At 41.7% G+C, this 18,906-nt stretch overlaps 1 protein-coding gene across 3 annotated transcripts in view; it reads right to left on the bottom strand.

The window, feature by feature from the left end:
- The window catches only part of PEBP4 (phosphatidylethanolamine binding protein 4), a gene marked incomplete at its 5' end in the record, with an annotated part of 242,522 nt that overhangs the window by 142,290 nt on the left and 81,326 nt on the right, over positions 1 to 18,906 (bottom strand). For all 3 annotated transcript variants that reach the window (XM_080982631.1, XM_080982632.1, XM_080982630.1), the window contains one exon: positions 9,627 to 9,725. In XM_080982631.1, the coding sequence (XP_080838757.1) occupies positions 9,627 to 9,725 (99 nt within the window). The remainder of the gene's footprint in view (positions 1 to 9,626; positions 9,726 to 18,906) is intronic.

The following is an 18,906-nucleotide window of genomic DNA, read 5'->3' as shown; positions in this document are numbered from 1 at the left end:
AAAGTGCAGTTAGGCCCTCACACTGCTATGGCTATGAAAAATAATAATCAACAAAATATTGCCAGATACATGAATGCATTAGACTGGGAAAGAAATAGCAGATTTGGAGACATACACAAAAAAACCCTCTGGTTTAGTAGAAAAACAGTTACATTGATTCCACTCAGACATAGCTCAGTGATTTGATTTTTAAAATCTGGCTCCCAGAAGATCCCAATAATCACAGATGGAAAGGCACAATTCAACACCATAAATTTATTGCATCTCGTACCAGTGTATATGGATGTAGGAGAATTCAATCAGAAAAGGAAGCAGGAATGGAAATTGCATGTTCAAATGTTTGGGGTGTGGAACTTAAATCACACATGCAAATATGAGCAGTATCATTTTTAAATGTATTACTATTATTATTCTAATTTATTACCCGCCCTTCAGCCAAAGGTCCCAGGGTGGGTTACAATTTTAAAAATTAAGTCTACAAACATTATGTATATAATTATGTTGTCTTCTGCATAGTTTTTGAAGTTTCCATTCAATTGAAATGCACAAAAATCATTATATAATCAAATGCATAATTCAGCCACAGCAGATAGTGAGGTGAACAAGGTAGGGTTTAGCAGAAGCCAAGCTGTAGTAGGAAAGCAACAGTGATGATTCCAACAAACATAGAACGGAGTGGAAATCACTGTTTCCTTACATCCCCACAAGTGTCAATCTCCCCCATCTCTCTGTTCATGATTTCCTAAAAATGTTATTACGATACAAATCTATGTCTTTCTTCCTCTCAGTTATAAGTGTTGTAGCTATGAAGAAAACAGAACTTCCACTGCACTGCTATCTGAAACTGCACCATGTCATTTGAGCACACATCCTTTCCAGAGAATTGTGTTGGATTTCAGACTTTCTTTCTTGCCTTAAAAGTTACTTTTAATTACAATAATTAGTAACACTAGAAAGATCTGCACACAGAAGGAAGAAAGCTAGCTCCAGCTTTTTGTGATTAATAAATTAATAAATATTAAAATTAATGAGAGACTTTCAAGACCTCATTGTTCAGGAATGTGTAAGGATTCCTGTGAAAGAATTTGTATGGGAGTAAAATTGTACACAAGCTGCTACAATTATTCTGAATGCTTTATTTCTTCAGCCAATTATGAAAATCATGGAAAGTATTAATATCCAATTTTAATTTGCTCAATATTCCCATTAACAATAAAAAGTCTAATTAAGGTATCTGTACAAAAAGCCCTTGGCAGTAATTTCAGAGAAGAATAGAGAACAACTAGATATTTCTTTTTAAATACAGGTTGCAAATTAATTGATATCTTAATTAGGCTTTAGTACCAAGACTATTAGATAAATGTCATAGACCAAATGGAGCAAACAGCACGCAGACCTAGTGGTGGGAGGAAAAAATCCTTAAATAAGAGACACGGGGAATGATTAATGGACTTCAATGTCTGTACACTAATGCGCAAAGCATGGGAAATAAACAAGATGAGCTTGAGCTCTTGGTACAGCAAACTAAATATGACATAATAGGCATCACTGAAACCTGGTGGGATAAGTCCCACGATTGGAATGTAATAATGGAGGGATACAATCTATTTCAGAGAAACAGACCAGACAAGAAAGGAGGAGGAGTGGCGTTATATGTCAGGGATGTGTATACCTGTGAAGAGATCCAAGATTTAGAACCTCAAAGCCAAAGTGAGAGCATTTGGGTCAAAATTAAGGGAGAGAAGAATAACAGTGACCTCATTGTGGGAGTTTACTATAGATCCCCAAGCCAAACGGAGGACATAGATGATGCCTTCCTGGAACAGATGGCCAAGCATGCAAAAGGAAGGGAGATAGTAGTAATGGGGGACTTCAATTACCCGGATATTTGTTGGATGTCAAACTCAGCCAAGAGCATAAGGTCAAACAGATTCCTCACTGGCCTTGCAGACAACTTCATTGTCCAGAAAGTGGGAGAAGCAACAAGAGGAACAGCCATTTTAGATCTGGTCCTAACCAATGTTGATGACCTGGTTAGTGGGGTAGAAGTGGAAGGATCATTAGGCGTGAGTGATCATGCTCTTCTGAAGTTTACTATACAGCGGAAAGGAGCAGCCAAGCATACTAGGACTCAATTTCTTGACTTTAAGAAAGCCGACTTCATAAAACTTAGGGAAGTGCTGGGTGAGATCCCATGGACAGTAATACTAAAAGGAAAGGGAGTTCATGATGGCTGGGAGTTTGTTAAGAGGGAGATAGTAAAAGCACAACTTCAGGCAATACCAATGAGACGGAAACATGGAAGGTGCCTAAAGAAGCCAGGGTGGCTATCTAAAGGATGTGTCCAAAAAATGGAAAAGGGGGGAAACCACCAAAGAGGAATTCAAACAAATAGCCAGCACGTGTAGACACAAAGTCAGAAAAGCTAAAGCACAGAATGAACTCAGGCTTGCTAGAGAGGTTAAAAGCAACAAAAAAGGCTTTTATGGGTATGTCCGTAGCAAAAGGAAGAACAAAGAAACAGTGGGGTCACTCAGAGGAGAAGATGGTGAAATGCAAACAGGGGACACAGAAAGGGCTGAACTCCTCAATGCCTTCTTTGCCTCAGTCTTCTCCGATAAAGAAAACAATGCCTGACCTGAAGAATTTGGAGCAAATGATTCAGCAAAGGAAACACAGCCCAGAATAACTAAAGAGATAGTACAAGAATACTTGGCTAGTCTAGATGTATTCAAGTCTCCAGGGCCAGATGAACTGCATCCAAGAGTATTAAAAGAACTGGCAGATGTGATCTCAGAACCACTGGCAGTCATCTTTGAGAATTCCTGGAGAACAGGCGAAGTCCCGGCAGACTGGAGGAGGGCAAATATTGTCCCTATTTTCAAAAAGGGGAAAAGAGAGGACCCAAATAATTACCGCCCAGTCAGTCTGACATCAATACCAGGGAAGATTCTGGAGCAGATCATTAAGCAAACAGTCTGTGAGCACCTAGAAAGGAATGCTGTGATCACCAATAGTCAGCATGGATTTCTGAAAAATAAGTCATGTCAGACTAACCAGATCTCGTTTGTTCACAGAATTACAAGCCTGGTAGATGAAGGGAACGTAGTGGATGTAGCCTACCTTGATCTCAGCAAGGCATTTGACAAGGTGCCCCATGATATTCTTGTAAAGAAGCTGGTAAAATGCGGTCTTGACTATGCTACCACTCAGTGGATTTGTAACTGGCTGACTGACCGAACCCAAAGGGTGCTCATCAATGGTTCCTCTTCATCCTGGATAAGAGTGACTAGTGGGGTGCCACAGGGTTCTGTCTTGGGCCCGGTCTTATTCAACATCCTTATCAACAACTTGGATGATGGACTCAAGGGCATCCTGATCAAATTTGCAGATGACACCAAACTGGGAGGGGTGGCTAACACCCCAGAGGACAGGATCACACTTCAAAACGACCTTGACAGATTAGAGAACTGGGCCAAAACAAACAAGATGAATTTTAACAGGGAGAAATGTAAAGTATTGCACTTGGGCAAAAAAAATGAGAGGCACAAATACAAGATGGGGGACACCTGGCTTGAGAGCAGTACATGTGAAAAGGATCTAGGAGTCTTGGTTGACCACAAACTTGACAAGAGCCAACAGTGTGACGCGGCAGCTAAAAAAGCCAATGCAATTCTGGGCTGCATCAATAGGAGTATAGCATCTAGATCAAGGGAAGTAATAGTGCCACTGTATTCTGCTCTGGTCAGACCTCACCTGGAGTACTGTGCCCAGTTCTGGGCACCACAGTTCAAGAAGGACACTGACAAACTGGAACGTGTCCAGAGGAGGGCAACCAAAATGGTCAAAGGCCTGGAAACGATGCCTTATGAGGAACGGCTAAGGGAGCTGGGCATGTTTAGCCTGGAGAAGAGGAGGTTAAGGGGTGATATGATAGCCATGTTCAAATATATAAAAGGATGTCACATAGAGGAGAGAGAAAGGTTGTTTTCTGCTGCTCCAGAGAAGCGGACACGGAGCAATGGATCCAAACTACAAGAAAGAAGATTCCACCTAAACATTAGGAAGAACTTCCTGACAGTAAGAGCTGTTCGACAGTGGAATTTGCTGCCAAGGAGTGTGGTGGAGTCTCCTTCTTTGGAGGTCTTTAAGCAGAGGCTTGACAACCATATGTCAGGAGTGCTCTGATGGTGTTTCCTGCTTGGCAGGGGGTTGGACTCGATGGCCCTTGTGGTCTCTTCCAACTCTATGATTCTATGATTCTATGATTCTGGATCGAATCAGAGCTGAAAACATCTAAACTTTTCAACAAATTACAAAATACAAGAAGGCATGAAGAAGCTGCTTTCCTAGATGGCTTTATCTGAAGCGGGTAACTCTTGGAAGGGAAAGTCAGAGACAATGCAACATATTAGTGGAAATAAATAGTAATAGCTTTCCCTCTGCCCCCCCCCCATCTATGATTCCCTGACATTTAAGAAACATTCCTGAATTAAAGTTCATACTACTCTAGTCTAGCACAGAACTTGATTACTAACATTTAAAAGCACGAAGGACTCCTCTCTGCACGATCTCTTAATTCATTCAGCATTCATCCCGATTTGCTTGCACAAAGTTTATGCGTTGCATTATACATTATTTAATTTTTTCTAGTTTTAATAGCTTTTATCTGTTGTAAAATATCATGTTAAGTTGCTCTGAGACTTTTTTGGTACAAATTGACTAACAAATGCAAATAATCATAATAACAGTAATAATAATTAGTAAATAGTAATTAGACAATAGCCAGTCTTTATTGAGCTTTTCTTCTGAGTTGTTTATGGGGCAGTAATATAACAATGAGCATCAACCCTGCACTCATTTGCTTGTGGAGTATTACATAACTTCCCATTAGTCATTTGTTCATCCTAGACTTTTCCATTTATTTCCCCCATCTCTTTCCAAAGTCCATTTTTAAAGTGGAGTTGTTAAACTAGTATGCTTAAAACCACTTTAACTACACAAACCTAAGGTTCCAATATGTACTTGAACCTCTCCTGATAAATGCTGGCAGTCTAGTGGCCACATCTTCTCAAAGTGAAAAGAACAGATATACTCCAATATTTCACAGAAGCAAACAGGGACACACTTGTAACTCACTTTTCTCATACAGAGCATCTCTGATGAAGCTCCACTGCCACATTACAGAAAAGAATCTGTGCCAAATGCTATATTCATTTACTCTGCAATCATGTGCTTAACCTTCAAACCCCCCAAAGGTAAAGTTGTTTGGGGCACAGATATTCTGGAAAAAACATAATTCTCCTACAATCAATGTGAACTTCACCAGTATATGAAAAGGCAGGTAGCATACAACTCAGCAACCTACTGTTTTGTTTTTTAATTTTACTGAGGACTGTAAGTATTTACAAGTATTAAGCAGAAATATAAACAAATAAAACTCTGGACAAAACAAAAGGCCAAACAAACTAAAGTTGCCTCTGCACAAATGGAAGCTAAAAAATTCTTAAATCAACTGGGACTTGCAACCAAATGAAGACAAACAACTTGGAGGCGAAGGCAGTGGAGAGGAAGACACAAAACTGGGAGGAGGAGACTGGCAGCAAATGGGGGGGAGATGGGGGGAGAAAAACAAGATAAAGAAGACGCCTGCAAAAAAGACGCAGCAGCAAGAACACAAAAGACAACACACAGATGGCTTCTTCTCTGCCTAAGGTCCCACTGAAACTACCAACTTCTAAGTTTGACCAAGAGCAAAACAGGCAATATGTGGGCTTTTATTCTCTTCTTTTGTTTTCAATATAGCCATGTAAAGCATTTTCTGCTTCTGTGGGACAGGAGGAGGGGGTTAGTGTTTATGTCCTCTAATTTCACCTTAGCTCATGAGCATTTGGCTCATGAAGGAAGAGACAGGTTATTTCCACTCTCAGCCATAGGCGTAGAGATTATTCTGTTGGGAAGGTTGGGAGGATTGTGGAGGGGGGAAGGTGGAGCTTGAATGTTGAAATTAATCCCTATAGGAATTCAGAGCATTTTTATTTTTTGTTGATGGAAAATATGATATCAACACTAAAATTAATATGATGCATAACAGATCTGCTGCCTTGAATATGTTGCATGATTTAAAATTAACCTATAATGCTACACTTAACTGCAATGAATCCATTTGCCCCTTCTTGGCTGTGTGGCTTTACAGGCGGGCCCCAGACCTCCATTGTGAACCGGCATATGGCAGGCTGGATCACCCTCCTGCACCAAATTGGCCAATGGCGGCAGGAATTGGAGGGCATTCCCCTGGGCATGGGACCAATTGCCTAATAATGATGATGATGATGATGATGATGATGCCAGGGTATATTGAAGGCCTGCCCAGCCTTTCAGCCTCTCCTTTTGTCGTGCCAGTTCTCCCACCCTAACTCCCGCAGTTTAGGGTTGTTTTGGATGGTACGACCTTGCTATGGACAAAGCTGTTCGCCATAATTCAGAACTGGTTAGGAATTTTTCCCATGTGGCAAATTGGCATCAGCCATTTGGTTTTTCACCTACCTCATAGAAATCATCACAACTTTGTAAGGTGGATAGGCATTGGGTAAGCTTAGATCTTGGTTGGAGGGGAGGTTGTAGCCTCCACCTGCCCCTCCATGGGTAAGGGTATCCTGTTAAAAGGATTCAGGATGAGTGACTCCTGTCCAATGCCCTGAAGTGGGCTAGGGCCATACCACTCCTCCTACGGGGACCATTTGGGGGACGCCCCAATTTGATGTAGTTCATAGAGCGTCCTTTACCCTTTACCCTTAGTAGCACTGCAAGCAGATGGGCTGGAATGATATATGCTGTTGCTTACCCCAATACCTATGGCCAAACCTTCACATCTGTAACCAACAAAGTTGTAGCCTTATTTAATCCCAAAACATTATTCTGTGTCACAGCTGTCAACTTTTCCCTTTTCTTGCGAGGAATCCTATTTGGAATAAGGGAATTTCCCTTAAAAAAAAGGAAAACATTGACACTATGTTCTGTGTGTTGTCTAGTTATTTGAGCTTTAAAGCGAGATAACCCAGAGCTTGCTTTTTTTCCCTTTTTCTTTTACAAGAGATGCATACCAAACAATGGAAAAACAATACTGATGCGAAATCCTTCCTTCCAAGTGAAAGTAGAAATTGGGACACCTCACAAGGTACTTCCAAAAGTAGGGGGTCAGCAATCTGGATTTCTCTCAAACTTGATTTTCAATTAAAAGATATACTGAGTTTATCATCCTAAAGATTTATCATCCTAAAAGGTCTGTTAGATAACTGCTAGCGGACATTATGCTCTATTTATGGATCTAATACTCAACAAGAACAATTTCTGGATGAAACCTTTCCATTACTGCATTCATTTAAACAAGGTGATGATAGGTGGTGACTTAAATCTTGTACTTATTATTTTGATAAATGCAGAACGTTTCACCTATCACAAAACCCTGCAAACTGCCTCCTTTTAGAACATCCCTCTACAACATACAGTTGTAACTTGGAAGTTGAACAGAATCCATTCTGGAAGTCCATTCAACTTCTAAAACATTTGAAAACCAAAGCTCCTGCAGCCACGGAAGCCCCGTCAGATGTTCGGCTTCCAAAAACAGTTCGCAAACCGGAACAGTCACTTCTGGGACTACAGTGTTCAGGAGCGAAAACGTTCGAGAACTTAGCTGTTTGAAAATTAAGGTACGACTGAATTACATAAACACAATTACTTTGATGACTGGTGCATAGCCAATCCAGAACTAAGGAACTATACATGTATGTCACAGGGTCAAAAATTATGCCAGATTGGATCATTTATTAATCACAGAAGGCCTTATCTCTCAGGTTGACAATGTGGAAAATGGTCTTCTTAATATCTTAGACCATGCCCCTGTTATCACATGAATACAATGGGGTGTACACAAACCTAAACCTTTCTATTGAAAATTAGACCCTTGGATATTAAATTTTTATTTTTTTAATAAAGAGAAACTCCTTAAAGAGACTTATGGATTTTTTCAGATTAATGATATGGGAGAAGAGACAACTACTGTGGTTTGGGACAAGTTTAAAGGTGTGATGCATAGCATACTTATAAGTGAAAAGAAAGGAGAATTTAAAAAGAGAAATAGAAGGTAAATGCCAATTTAATTCAGGAAATACAAGATCTTAAAACTGAACATAAATGCACACAAAGAGTGTACAGAAGACTTAAGAAAAAGAGCAGAACTAAGATCTCTAGAAGTCCTGCAGATACTTAATTCACTTCAGAAGATAAAGCGATATTATAATGAATATTCTGCCTAGCAAACAAGTATGCATAAATCAAACAAAATGAGTTATATATTGTGTTAAAATGCAAAAAGGTAAAAAAATCCAAAGACAAAAAAAATTCTGGAGGATTGAAAAAAAAATTATACAAAACTTTATTAATCTGAACCACTGGACACAACATTCCTAGAAAAAAACCTTGGAATCATTAGATCTTTTACCCTAGCAGTAATCCAAAATGGGATTAAAAATATGCTCCAAAAAGCACCTGGTCCTGACAGATTAATTAGCCTTTTTAATTATTATTATTTTTAATCAAAACAAATCTCACCTGAAATAGTTTTTCTGCATGAATAGAGGGCAAATTCCTGAAACTTGACATACCTGAATTAACACAGTTAGACCAAAACCACAGAAAGCATACTGGCCATATACTGGCAAGATATCTGGGTTCACTGTAACCTTATCAAATCTAAGTTGATATGTATACACGCCCCACCAAAGCTACAACCGCCCTGCCACATTGGCTTGAGACTCAACCATGAAGAACCATATCAGATAGGTATGCAAAATACACACAAATCTAAAGTGTTTTTCTATTTTCATACAAGTCCCAGACAACAAGTCAAAGGTAGTTTGTAGTCCCTGGTCTAGATCACAGGGCACAGATAAGGGATGTTCCCATGCCTTTGGAGCAAGAGGACCATGCACTTCCTGAGATGGTTCATGAAAACTTTAAAGAATCTCCTTGGCTGCACTGAGCAAAAGCTGAAGAAGAGTGATTTTACATATCACCATCTCCCCTTCATCCTGCCCATGAGACCCATAGTGGCCCCAGTCCCACCGACACTCACTGGTACAGTGGACGCTCGGGTTGCGAACGTGATCCGTGTGGGATGCACATTCGCAACCCACAGTATTCACAACCCACATCTGCGCGCACACGGGTTGCAATTCGGCACTTCTGCGCATGCGCAAAGCAGGATTTAGCACTTCTGTGCATGTGCGACTGCCAAAACCCGGAAGTAACCCATTCCAGTACTTCTGGGTTTTGGCAGTCCATAACCTGAAAAAACGCAACCTGAAGCGGCGTCTGCAACCCGAGGTATGACTGTGTAGTGCTGGCCATGATGTCTTTACAGGGCCATCTGTCTGTAGACAGACCTCTCCTCCAAAATAGTTGCTAATTAATTAACTACTATTCATTTAATCACTGTTAACCACTGAGTAAGGTGATATAACAATGATGGAGGAAAGAGCCAGGTATATCTGAACTCGGCAGTGTTTCCAAAGCTACTGATGCATCCTCATGAATAATGTAATAACATAAACACACATGCTACTCACTCTGATTCCAACGACAACCCAATGTCTCCAGAAACGGTATTCTGGATTCGCTCTGCTAGGCGCATCTGGATCTACCATGATGAGAACATACTTCTTCTCCTGTAAAAAATATGGATATTATGTATTTAAAGTATTTCAGCCTGCTCTTCACTACAAAAAGCAGAGAGAGAAAGAAAAAAAACTGTTTGCACGTGTTTCATCTGGTGTAATGATGCTAACCGAAAGGTCGGGCACCATTGTGGGATGGCGACAACGCCTCCCCTGGATCTGGTAGACATGCTTGAGGCGAGGGGTTTTCCCGGGCTTGGATGATCCCTTTGGGGCTTCACTCAGGCCCAGGAAGTGGATCACAGCAGACGCCTACTTGGCCAATGGCAGGTGGGCTGTGGCTTCAGCACCAGCCCCAGTCCTGGGGCGGATCAGACTGAGCCAGCAAGCTTAATTTGTTGGCTTAAAAGAAGGTAGATTTCCAGGGGGGCACTGAGGTTTCCCCCCCAATAAAATGGGGCGGTAGGCCAAATAAGTTTGGGGACCTCTGGCCTAGATCCTCGGGGGGAGGGGGCAGCCTCAATGCTCTCTGAATCTGTTTTCACAACAGACTAGTTCCTAAGCTTCTCACTGGTCACACACAGTGACTGATTGTAAAAGATGAGCAGAATAATTTCATAACAAAATCTAGAGGATTAGCCAACAGCCTTTTGCAGCAAAAAACTACTAAGAGTCTTAAAAACTAACCAGTTTATGACGGCATAAGCTTCACGGACTTAGCTTTGTTCTTGCATAATATCCAACTGGTCTGTCATTAGGCAGTGATATTGCATCTGTCTCTGAAACTTTAACAATCTAATCTAAAGATTTAACACATGAAACTAAAAATCATTTTATGCTTAAACTGGTTTGCAAGGAGGGCATCCAGTTTCAAATGTGTGAATTCTAAGCTAACTCAATGACTGGTGTTTTTTTATCTTAGAAACTCAGGGCTGGGGGTTAAATGTGGGCCTGGAGAGAGCGTGGATCACTAGTTTACAGGAGCGGGAAAGTTTCTGACTGGGGTCTCTCTCAACCATGCTTGGATATGGGGGCTGAACCTTCTGTATGCAAAGCAGATGTTCTGCCACTGTGTCATGTCCCTTCCTGTCTTTTAGATTCCATTAAGAGCAACCTCTGATTCATTCACATCTTACAAAAAAAGCACCCAAAAGAAAAAAAGCCCAAGCAAATCTGCTGCTCAGCGATTATATATATTATGTCAGCACAATCTTAAGAGTTAATTATTGTGATTGGGGGGGATATAAAATTCTTGGTTTACCATGTTTGTGCTCCCTTTATTGGCCTGTACTTCCTTCTCACACATTCATGCCTAATTTCTACCCTGCCAACCATGCTGAAATTTATAACACCACACCTTAAATATGAAAATATTTTGAAATGACCATGAGGCAGGAGATTACTGGGGGTGGGGGGAAACCTACACTGAAAAGTGTGAAGGAATTTGATTTCTAACTTTAGGTGGGTTCTTGGTTTTGCTATTGTTGTGAATCTCTCACTTCTGCGTTGGTGCCCAGCTGGTGGGAACAGAACGTGTAGTCATGGGACTGTCATCGTGTGCTGTCCAGGTTAACATGTAGCATTTCTATTACTATTAACAGACTTTCTGCTCCTCACTCCATCTGTTCTTCTAAATAATTGCAGTTGTACAGACCATGTCTTCACTGCAGGCAGGCTCTAGGGAGAGGATAGTGCTTTTATGCACAAAAAAGTGTTAAAAAATAATAGCAAACACAAGAATAGAGCGCAAGTGAAGTTAACAGCAGGCTTGGATTTCAGTACAGATTGCGGTCTACAAAGGCAACAGTACACACAGCTTTGGGGTGGTCAGAGGAGACCCTTAAACAGGAAGAAGAGAAAGTTGGTAACCTTGCGACAATGCTAGGGTGCTTCATCTCCATTTGTGTATCAAATTTGTCATTTATATGATGGCAAATTATATATTCCATGCCTTCGTTCGATTTTTATTTTTATTTTTTTAATGCCATAGGGGGAGTGGGACAAATAAATTTCAGACTAGATAACACTTGCAGCTTGTAAGACAGAATTATATCCTTGCCAGCACAGGGACATGATGCCCACTGCAGGTGCAGGGAGGGCCACAAGAATGGACACAGGAAACTGGTTTTAGGTTGAATTAAGCCACAACGTTATTGATTACAGGAAAGAGTAGGTTTGGCTAAGGCACTGGGCATGTATCCTGCTACCTGATAGGAACCTGGTGCTGGGGAGTCGCCTTTGGGGGAGGTGTATTGGCCCACTGTTCCCCCTCCACCATGGACTCCCAGACAGAGTCACCCCTCCTGGACCCTGCTAACAGGATACTCCTGTGACTAAGGATCCAGCCCAATGCCTTATCTCCCAATGTTGTGATGAGGTAGGCAAAAACCTGCAAGCCGGCCAGTTTGCTTGCAGGAGAAAATTCCTCCCTGTCCCCGAATATGGTGACCATGTAAACCAGAGCTTTCCAAATTGTGTGTCATGACATGTTAGTGTGTCGGCTGCAGTGTGTAGGTGTGTCGCACGAACACTCCCCACACTCCTTTCAGGGCTATGGTGTAAACTATAGCAAGGTCCATAGGCAACACACCTGCTCCCCCACTGGGTGGACCCCTAAGGACTAGGTCGGTTGAAAATCCCATGACGATCAGCCAAGAGGGTGGCCTGCACCTGGCTGCCCGTTTAAATAGGCATGGAGTGGGCTGGAGACTGATTGGCTTGCAGGCACTGCCTGTCCTTACCTGGGAGCCCAATGCAGTCAGAGTTGGGTGGCACCAGGTGACCATCCCCTCCCCTGGCCACGTCAGAAGATGGCAGCCCTCCATGGCCACACCATGCACCAAAGAGTGTCCACCCAGAACTCTAGGTGAGCAGGTATTGCTAAAGGGAAGGGAATCTTTAACTGGTCTTGCTGACCAGACGGTGCTGCAGACAGGATCTAACAGTACTGTCTTCACATTTGTATCTGGACCATCTACCACTGCTTGCAGAACTCTTTTGTTTTACAGGATCTGCTCTTCCAGGCCTCCAGTGTTGTCACCTGTACACTACTGCACTAGTCTGCAGAAGAAACTTCTCTACACTGGCCTTTACTTCTGAAATGTGTGTTTTCAGTGCCCCCACCACAATTTTGGGGACTATAATCTGTTTTAACTGTTTTGAATTCTGAATTCTAAATTGTAGTAACCCACCCTCACAGCTGCTGGTGAAGGGCAGGTAAAACAATTCTATATAACATACGCTCAGCATTCAGCTTACAGTTGGAATAGGTGAACCCAAACATCCCTCCGTGGCCTGTTGTGGGAGGCAGTGGCAGGTTTAATTAGGAGGCATAGCTCTTGAGCCACGCACACCAGCTTGCCCCTGCACAGCTTGCACGAGTGTTGTGAGCGCATTCTGTGGTGTGCTCACACTGCGTGCACATGTCGCCACAGGATATTGAGAGAGCCCAGACCCTTCCTGGGTTTTTTTGGGGGGGCAAGACCCCTCAGCACCCCTGTCTTGAGCTATAGGAAGCAATGGTCTGGCAGCTCCCCAAAAACCAACCTTTCTTTCTTTCTTTGCTTCCAGCAAATGGCACTGGAACAAACTGGAGCACCCCCCCCCCCATAATAAGTTTTTTTCTTGCAATCTAATATTTTAATCAGCTGCAATCAGTTCTATCTGAGTTCTACAACCTTCTTAGTCTGGAGACACATTTGGAAATCAAAGAAACTGTTGTGGACATCACAAAATACCTGTTTTACAGAATAAAAATTGGTGATGAGGGGGGAAGCTTTCTGAATATTCAGCTAAACATAGATAATGAGGGGCAAGTGTGTTGCAAAGAAGCTACAGCACAGCTAAAAACCAGCATCTTAATGTGCAGTTCACAAAATATTCTACCTGAGTCACTGGGGGACCAGGGAAAGTCTAAGATTAATCAGATAAGAACCAGGGTAGAGACTCCATTTGAAAATGAAACTCTTAGGAGTGGGTAGTTGACCTCTTATTTCTACTTGAATGACAGATATTTTGGATGTTGCATCCTTTGCATAGTGAAGCAGAGCCAGCCACTGTCCAGCCTTGATATTCTGTGTGCCTTAATTCCCCCATCTACAAAGGAGAAATAGCCACCTTACTGTGCTTCATTGCAATATTTGAAGGATTAATTAGTTAACGTCTGTAGAGTGCTTTGATGATGGAAGTGTTAAGCATCACATTTGAGCTACTAATTGCTTCTGGATGGGAGAAGCCGTGTATATAATTTGAGTTATTATTGTTAAAGGCACGAGCTGTTCAGATTACCCACAGGTTTGGAAACTTGCTCCGAGCAGGCAGGGACTTTTTTGAGAACCACAGCCAGAGAGGCAAGCAGGGCAGAAGGAGAGGGATTAGTGTATGAAGACAGGCGACTTGAATAGATCCAGAGGAGATGGGGCAGTGCAGAAATTAAAGACTTATCCAAATGAAAGCAAATAGGGTGTTAAGTGACACACATGTAGAGCTCATGGTTTCCTAGGTAACAAGTGCACTAGGGAACTGCCATACATGCGCTATCTAATCAGCCTAGCACATATCCGCAGCAACTGAACAATACCAAATAAATGTGTCAGGGTCCAGGCTGGATCGACACTGGTTCCCAAGAAATTACTGCCTGCCCTAAAGTACAGACTAAAAGGGAGTGGGGGCTGGACTAGATGAATTTGAAAAGAAAAGAAAAAGTCAGCCCCATATCCATCTCTGCGTAACAGCAGCCCAGGAAAAAGCTTTGCTGGTCTGGCTTTCATCACAGTGTTCCATTGCACCAGAAGCAGTTTAGTCCTTCTGGCCACATGACCCAGAAAGCTGTGGACAAATGCCAGCTCCCTTGGCCTGAAAAGAGAGATGAGCGCCGCATCCCATAGTCACCTTTGACTGGACTTAACTGTCCGGAGTCCTTTACCTTTACCTTACCATGCTATAACAGGCATAACTTCTAAAAATGTTACACAGGAAGGATTTATGTGTTCACTAACTTCTGAAAGCAACATCTAAGCTAAGATTAGAGAACAGTTCAACATAACCATGCTTATCTCAGAGGTAGAAACCTTCCCATGTTACATTTTTAGATATAGAAATCACTTGTGAGAACACGTCTGCTGCAACTTAAAAATGCATTATAGGTTAAGCTTCAATTTCTGCACAATCAGAAAAATATTTTCTATCCTTTTTACAATATTCTTACATGTTTGTTCAATGACAGCCTTGCTGTCACAGCACTCGTGGCAGGACATGTGCTTGTGAGGAGAAAGGCAGCAACAGCGGTTAGGGTGGCTAGAGAAGTTGTGATTTCAAAACACACACTAAAGGTTCACAAAATGGTGCAGGCATGGGAGGGGCAAAAAAGTTGCATCACCTTACACTAACTGCCGCACAAATAGCCTATACAGAGTAGGTAGCAGGAACACCTGCATAATTATAATAATAATAATAATAATAATAATAATAATAATAATTTTTATTTATATCCCGCCCTCCCCAGCCGAAGCCGGGCTCAGGGCGGCTAACAACAATAAAACAGTACAAAAGTACAGCACAAACAACACTCTAAAATCATTCATTATAAAATTAATTAATTCAAGCCACTGGCAACCATTGGGCCAGAGCTCTGTGAAGATTGCCAAGGGAGGGAGTCAGGCTGTGCCCTGGCCAAAGGCCTGGTGGAACAGCTCTGTCTTGCAGGCCCTGCGGAAAGAATGAGCTCTCTGGGGGAAGCATCTCATTTTCCCAGCTACAAAAATTTCACTTTCAGTGCCGTGGAGATGAAACACCCCTGCAACAAAAGACCAATCTTAGGGTAAGATTTCAGGGTTGGAGGCAACAAAAAAGAAAGAAATGTGTTTATTGCGCAACAAACTGGATGTGTGGTATGGCGTCCATTCAATCACTCTTCTTCACAAAGCATGAAAAAACCTGTTGTGAATTTTCATTCCTGCTAGTGGTGTGAGAATTTGTTTTTGGGATGCCACTTGTACTTCTGCAGCCAATAGGCCCATTTTAGGTTGTGCCGCCCACCTGTTGACGACAGATGACTGTCAGGCACTTGGGATGGGCAGTGTAAGGGGCTTTGCCAGCTCTAAAATAAGCAAAACACCAAGCACAGGGCTGGCAGAGATGTTTCCTGGAACTCCATTGTGCCACAGATTCAGCAGGGCTGAAGTCGCTGCCCATCACTAGCTGAGCCGTGATTTCAGCCCATGTTTTCTGTAGGGATGAAGTCCCCCAACAGAGCTGCATCTCTACCATGTCAAGTGTGGGGCAGGTGCATATGGTTTAGGAGAAGCAGCCTCATGATCCTAGTTTTGGAGGTGTGCAGGGCCAAATTTGGCCCATGGGTCAGAGGTTACCCACCCTGAGGTATGAGAAGAAAGTACAGAGAACTTTGTTGTATTGGTTGAGCATGATTTTATGATGTGTCAGAAGAGCATGAATACCAGAGACACCAATAGAAGCAGCTTGTGGAGTGACATTTAAATAAAAACCAAAGCTAGAAAAGTTTCAGAAAAGAGTAACTGGAAACTGATCAATGTTCTGAGGCCAACTCCCCTATGAGAGGGAGGATACAATATCTGAGGCTTTTCAGTGGAGGAAAAAAAGGCAACAGGGATATGATGGGGGTGTTTAAGATTATGTATGGTGTGGAGACAGTGGAAACAGGGTAAGTTGAATGTTGGAAGATTGGAGATAGACGAAAGGAAGTACTTCTTAGTTAAACAATGGAATTTACTCCCCACATATGAAGTGATGGCAACTAACTAGGATGGTTTTCAAAAAGGATTAAATAAGTTGGAGGATAAGACTATCATAGGTTTAGCTAGCAAAATGGTGATGTTCTACCTCCAGGGTCAGTGATGAGATGCCTCTGAATAGCAGCTGCTGGGAATCACACCAGCAAGGGGAGAGCTTTTGCACTCAAGTCCTGTTTTTGGCCACCCTGAGAACTGGATGCTAAACTAGATGGGCCTTTGGCCTGATCTAGAAGAGATCTTCTTATGCTGTGTCATGTTTATGTTCAAAATTCTATAATACTCTAGGAATAGTAACTAAATTGCCATCAAAAGCCTGCTTACACGCCAAGTTTCTTAGATCTTCCGTAAAGGGTTGCATATGAACAGTAATAATAATAATAATAATAATAATAATAATAATAATAATAATAAATAATTTATTATTTCTACCCACCCAACTGGCTGGGTTTCCCCAGCCACTCTGGGCGGCTTTCAACAGAACATTAAAAACAGAATAAAACTTCAAACATAAAAATCTTCCCAAAACAGGGCTGCCTTCAGATGTCTTCTAAAAGTCGGATAGTTGTATATTTCCTTGACATCTGACTGGAGGGAGTTCCACAATGCTAAAAGGCTGCGCACATAAGAGGAGGGCGTTGCATAAGTACTCTTAAACAGTAATCTGATTTCAAATTTTGCGGAAGAAAAATGTAAATTCTTACACTTCTCCGTCCTGGCTCCTGCCTTGCTTGCGAGAGGCTGGTAGGGTGTTGGAGTTGGTGGTTTGCCAACCTTCACTTTTCCCTCAGGCCAGCCTTAAGATTACAGAGTTAATGACTTTTCTAACGGGAAGGTAAAAGAAAACCAACAGCCTACAACCCCTCTTATCTAGCCAGTGAACACTAGTCCACTGCTCTGTGCAGCTCAAGGAAGCTTTCATTAGCTCTGGAACAGTCTCAATTCCAGTGCTATCTGTGGCACCGCAGATCTGTTTGCTACATAGTATTTATATTATACACATTCGGCCTCTTCTCTCCAGGGTCCAGCAGTGCTAAACCAGCCAAATATTTGTGCAGTATATTGTTCTAATAATAAATGATTTATTCAGCATCATTGTAGCCAATTTGTTAAAAGCATTTTCCTAGGCAGAGTTCATGGACACAGTAAAAAGAGATGCCATTTAAGAATGTGTTATTTTAAAATTTACAAAGCCATGACCATTACATTTTTAGGGGATTAATTGTGCACATAGTCATACAGTCCTACCGAATGATCAGGGCAAGCATCCAGGGGAGAGAAGGCCAACTTCAGGGCAGGGTGGCACACATTTATTCAGATACTTATCCAGGAGCCAAAAATGTAGTGTGCTACATCAACTCCTTTATGAGTCGCTATAATAAAGTTGTTGCCATTTTGAAATAAGGGCTTCACAGTAATAAAGCACACATGCTCAGGCACTACATTACATAAATTATGTGCACACAATATGTAAATATTACCAAGTTTACAAGTTTACAAAGATAACAACAGAAAGTCATGTGGCACCTTAAAAACATAATAGGTTTATTATGGCATAAGCCTTTGTTCATCATATGAACGAAGTGTTATTCTGAGTTGCAGGTACACATATTCATCATTATATATCACAGTTGTAGGTACATATACTCATCATTTAGAGAGAAAAGCCATCTATCTCTCTCTATATATGCTTTTCTCTCTAAATTCAAGTAGTAGACTTTCTCTCTCAACTATTTTTGCCAAATCAGAATGTCTCTTCATCTTTCCATCCATGGTTTAATTCAACTCCTCCAACATCACAATTCTTCCATTTGGCTGTTTCATTCCTCTAAACACCTGTGTGAAGGATTTATCCATTTCATCATCTGTTGCCTCCAACTCTCACCCTCCTGTCCTGGCATTCATATTGTTCTCCAAAGTCTATGTGTCCTTGTTTTCCATTTCATCCTTCTCTGGTCTGCTTTCATTCACTATTTCATCAATCTCAGCTCTAATCACTTTTATTTGCTCATCAAACAATTGCTGAATGATGCCAACAGTCAACGGAATGTCCAACAATGTATTCGTCATGCTGCATATTCTTGGTCTTATTAATAATTCTGCTTCCACCTTAACATATCCTCAGTCTCCACCTTAACATCTTGACTCTCTCACTAAACTCTTTAGTGAAGGATTATATTCTTCCTGATGGCTTGTAATCCACCTTTCTGGAGGATGTTGGTGCAAAGGTCCCCAACGTCTATAGTAGCTATGATGGTATTTCTTGGAGATTGTCGTTAGATTGCAGTTTTCTCAGGAACTTAGTTGTGCCCCTTATAAACCACAGAGTATTGGTAGTACATGTTCTGAGAATGAAATCCACATAACCAGAAACCTCAACTGTGTGATATCAATGCCTAAAAGCATCCGCCATCATCAGTTTCCTGATTTGTGTATTCTGTGGCGCACACAGAAGACACAACATC

The sequence above is a fragment of the Podarcis pityusensis genome, assembly GCF_964106645.2.
Source record: "Podarcis pityusensis genome assembly, chromosome: 15".
In the NCBI taxonomy this organism is placed as follows: Eukaryota; Metazoa; Chordata; class Lepidosauria; order Squamata; family Lacertidae; genus Podarcis; species Podarcis pityusensis.
The sequence above is the reverse complement of the archived record's forward strand: the minus strand, read 5'-3'. Positions and strand labels throughout refer to the sequence as shown.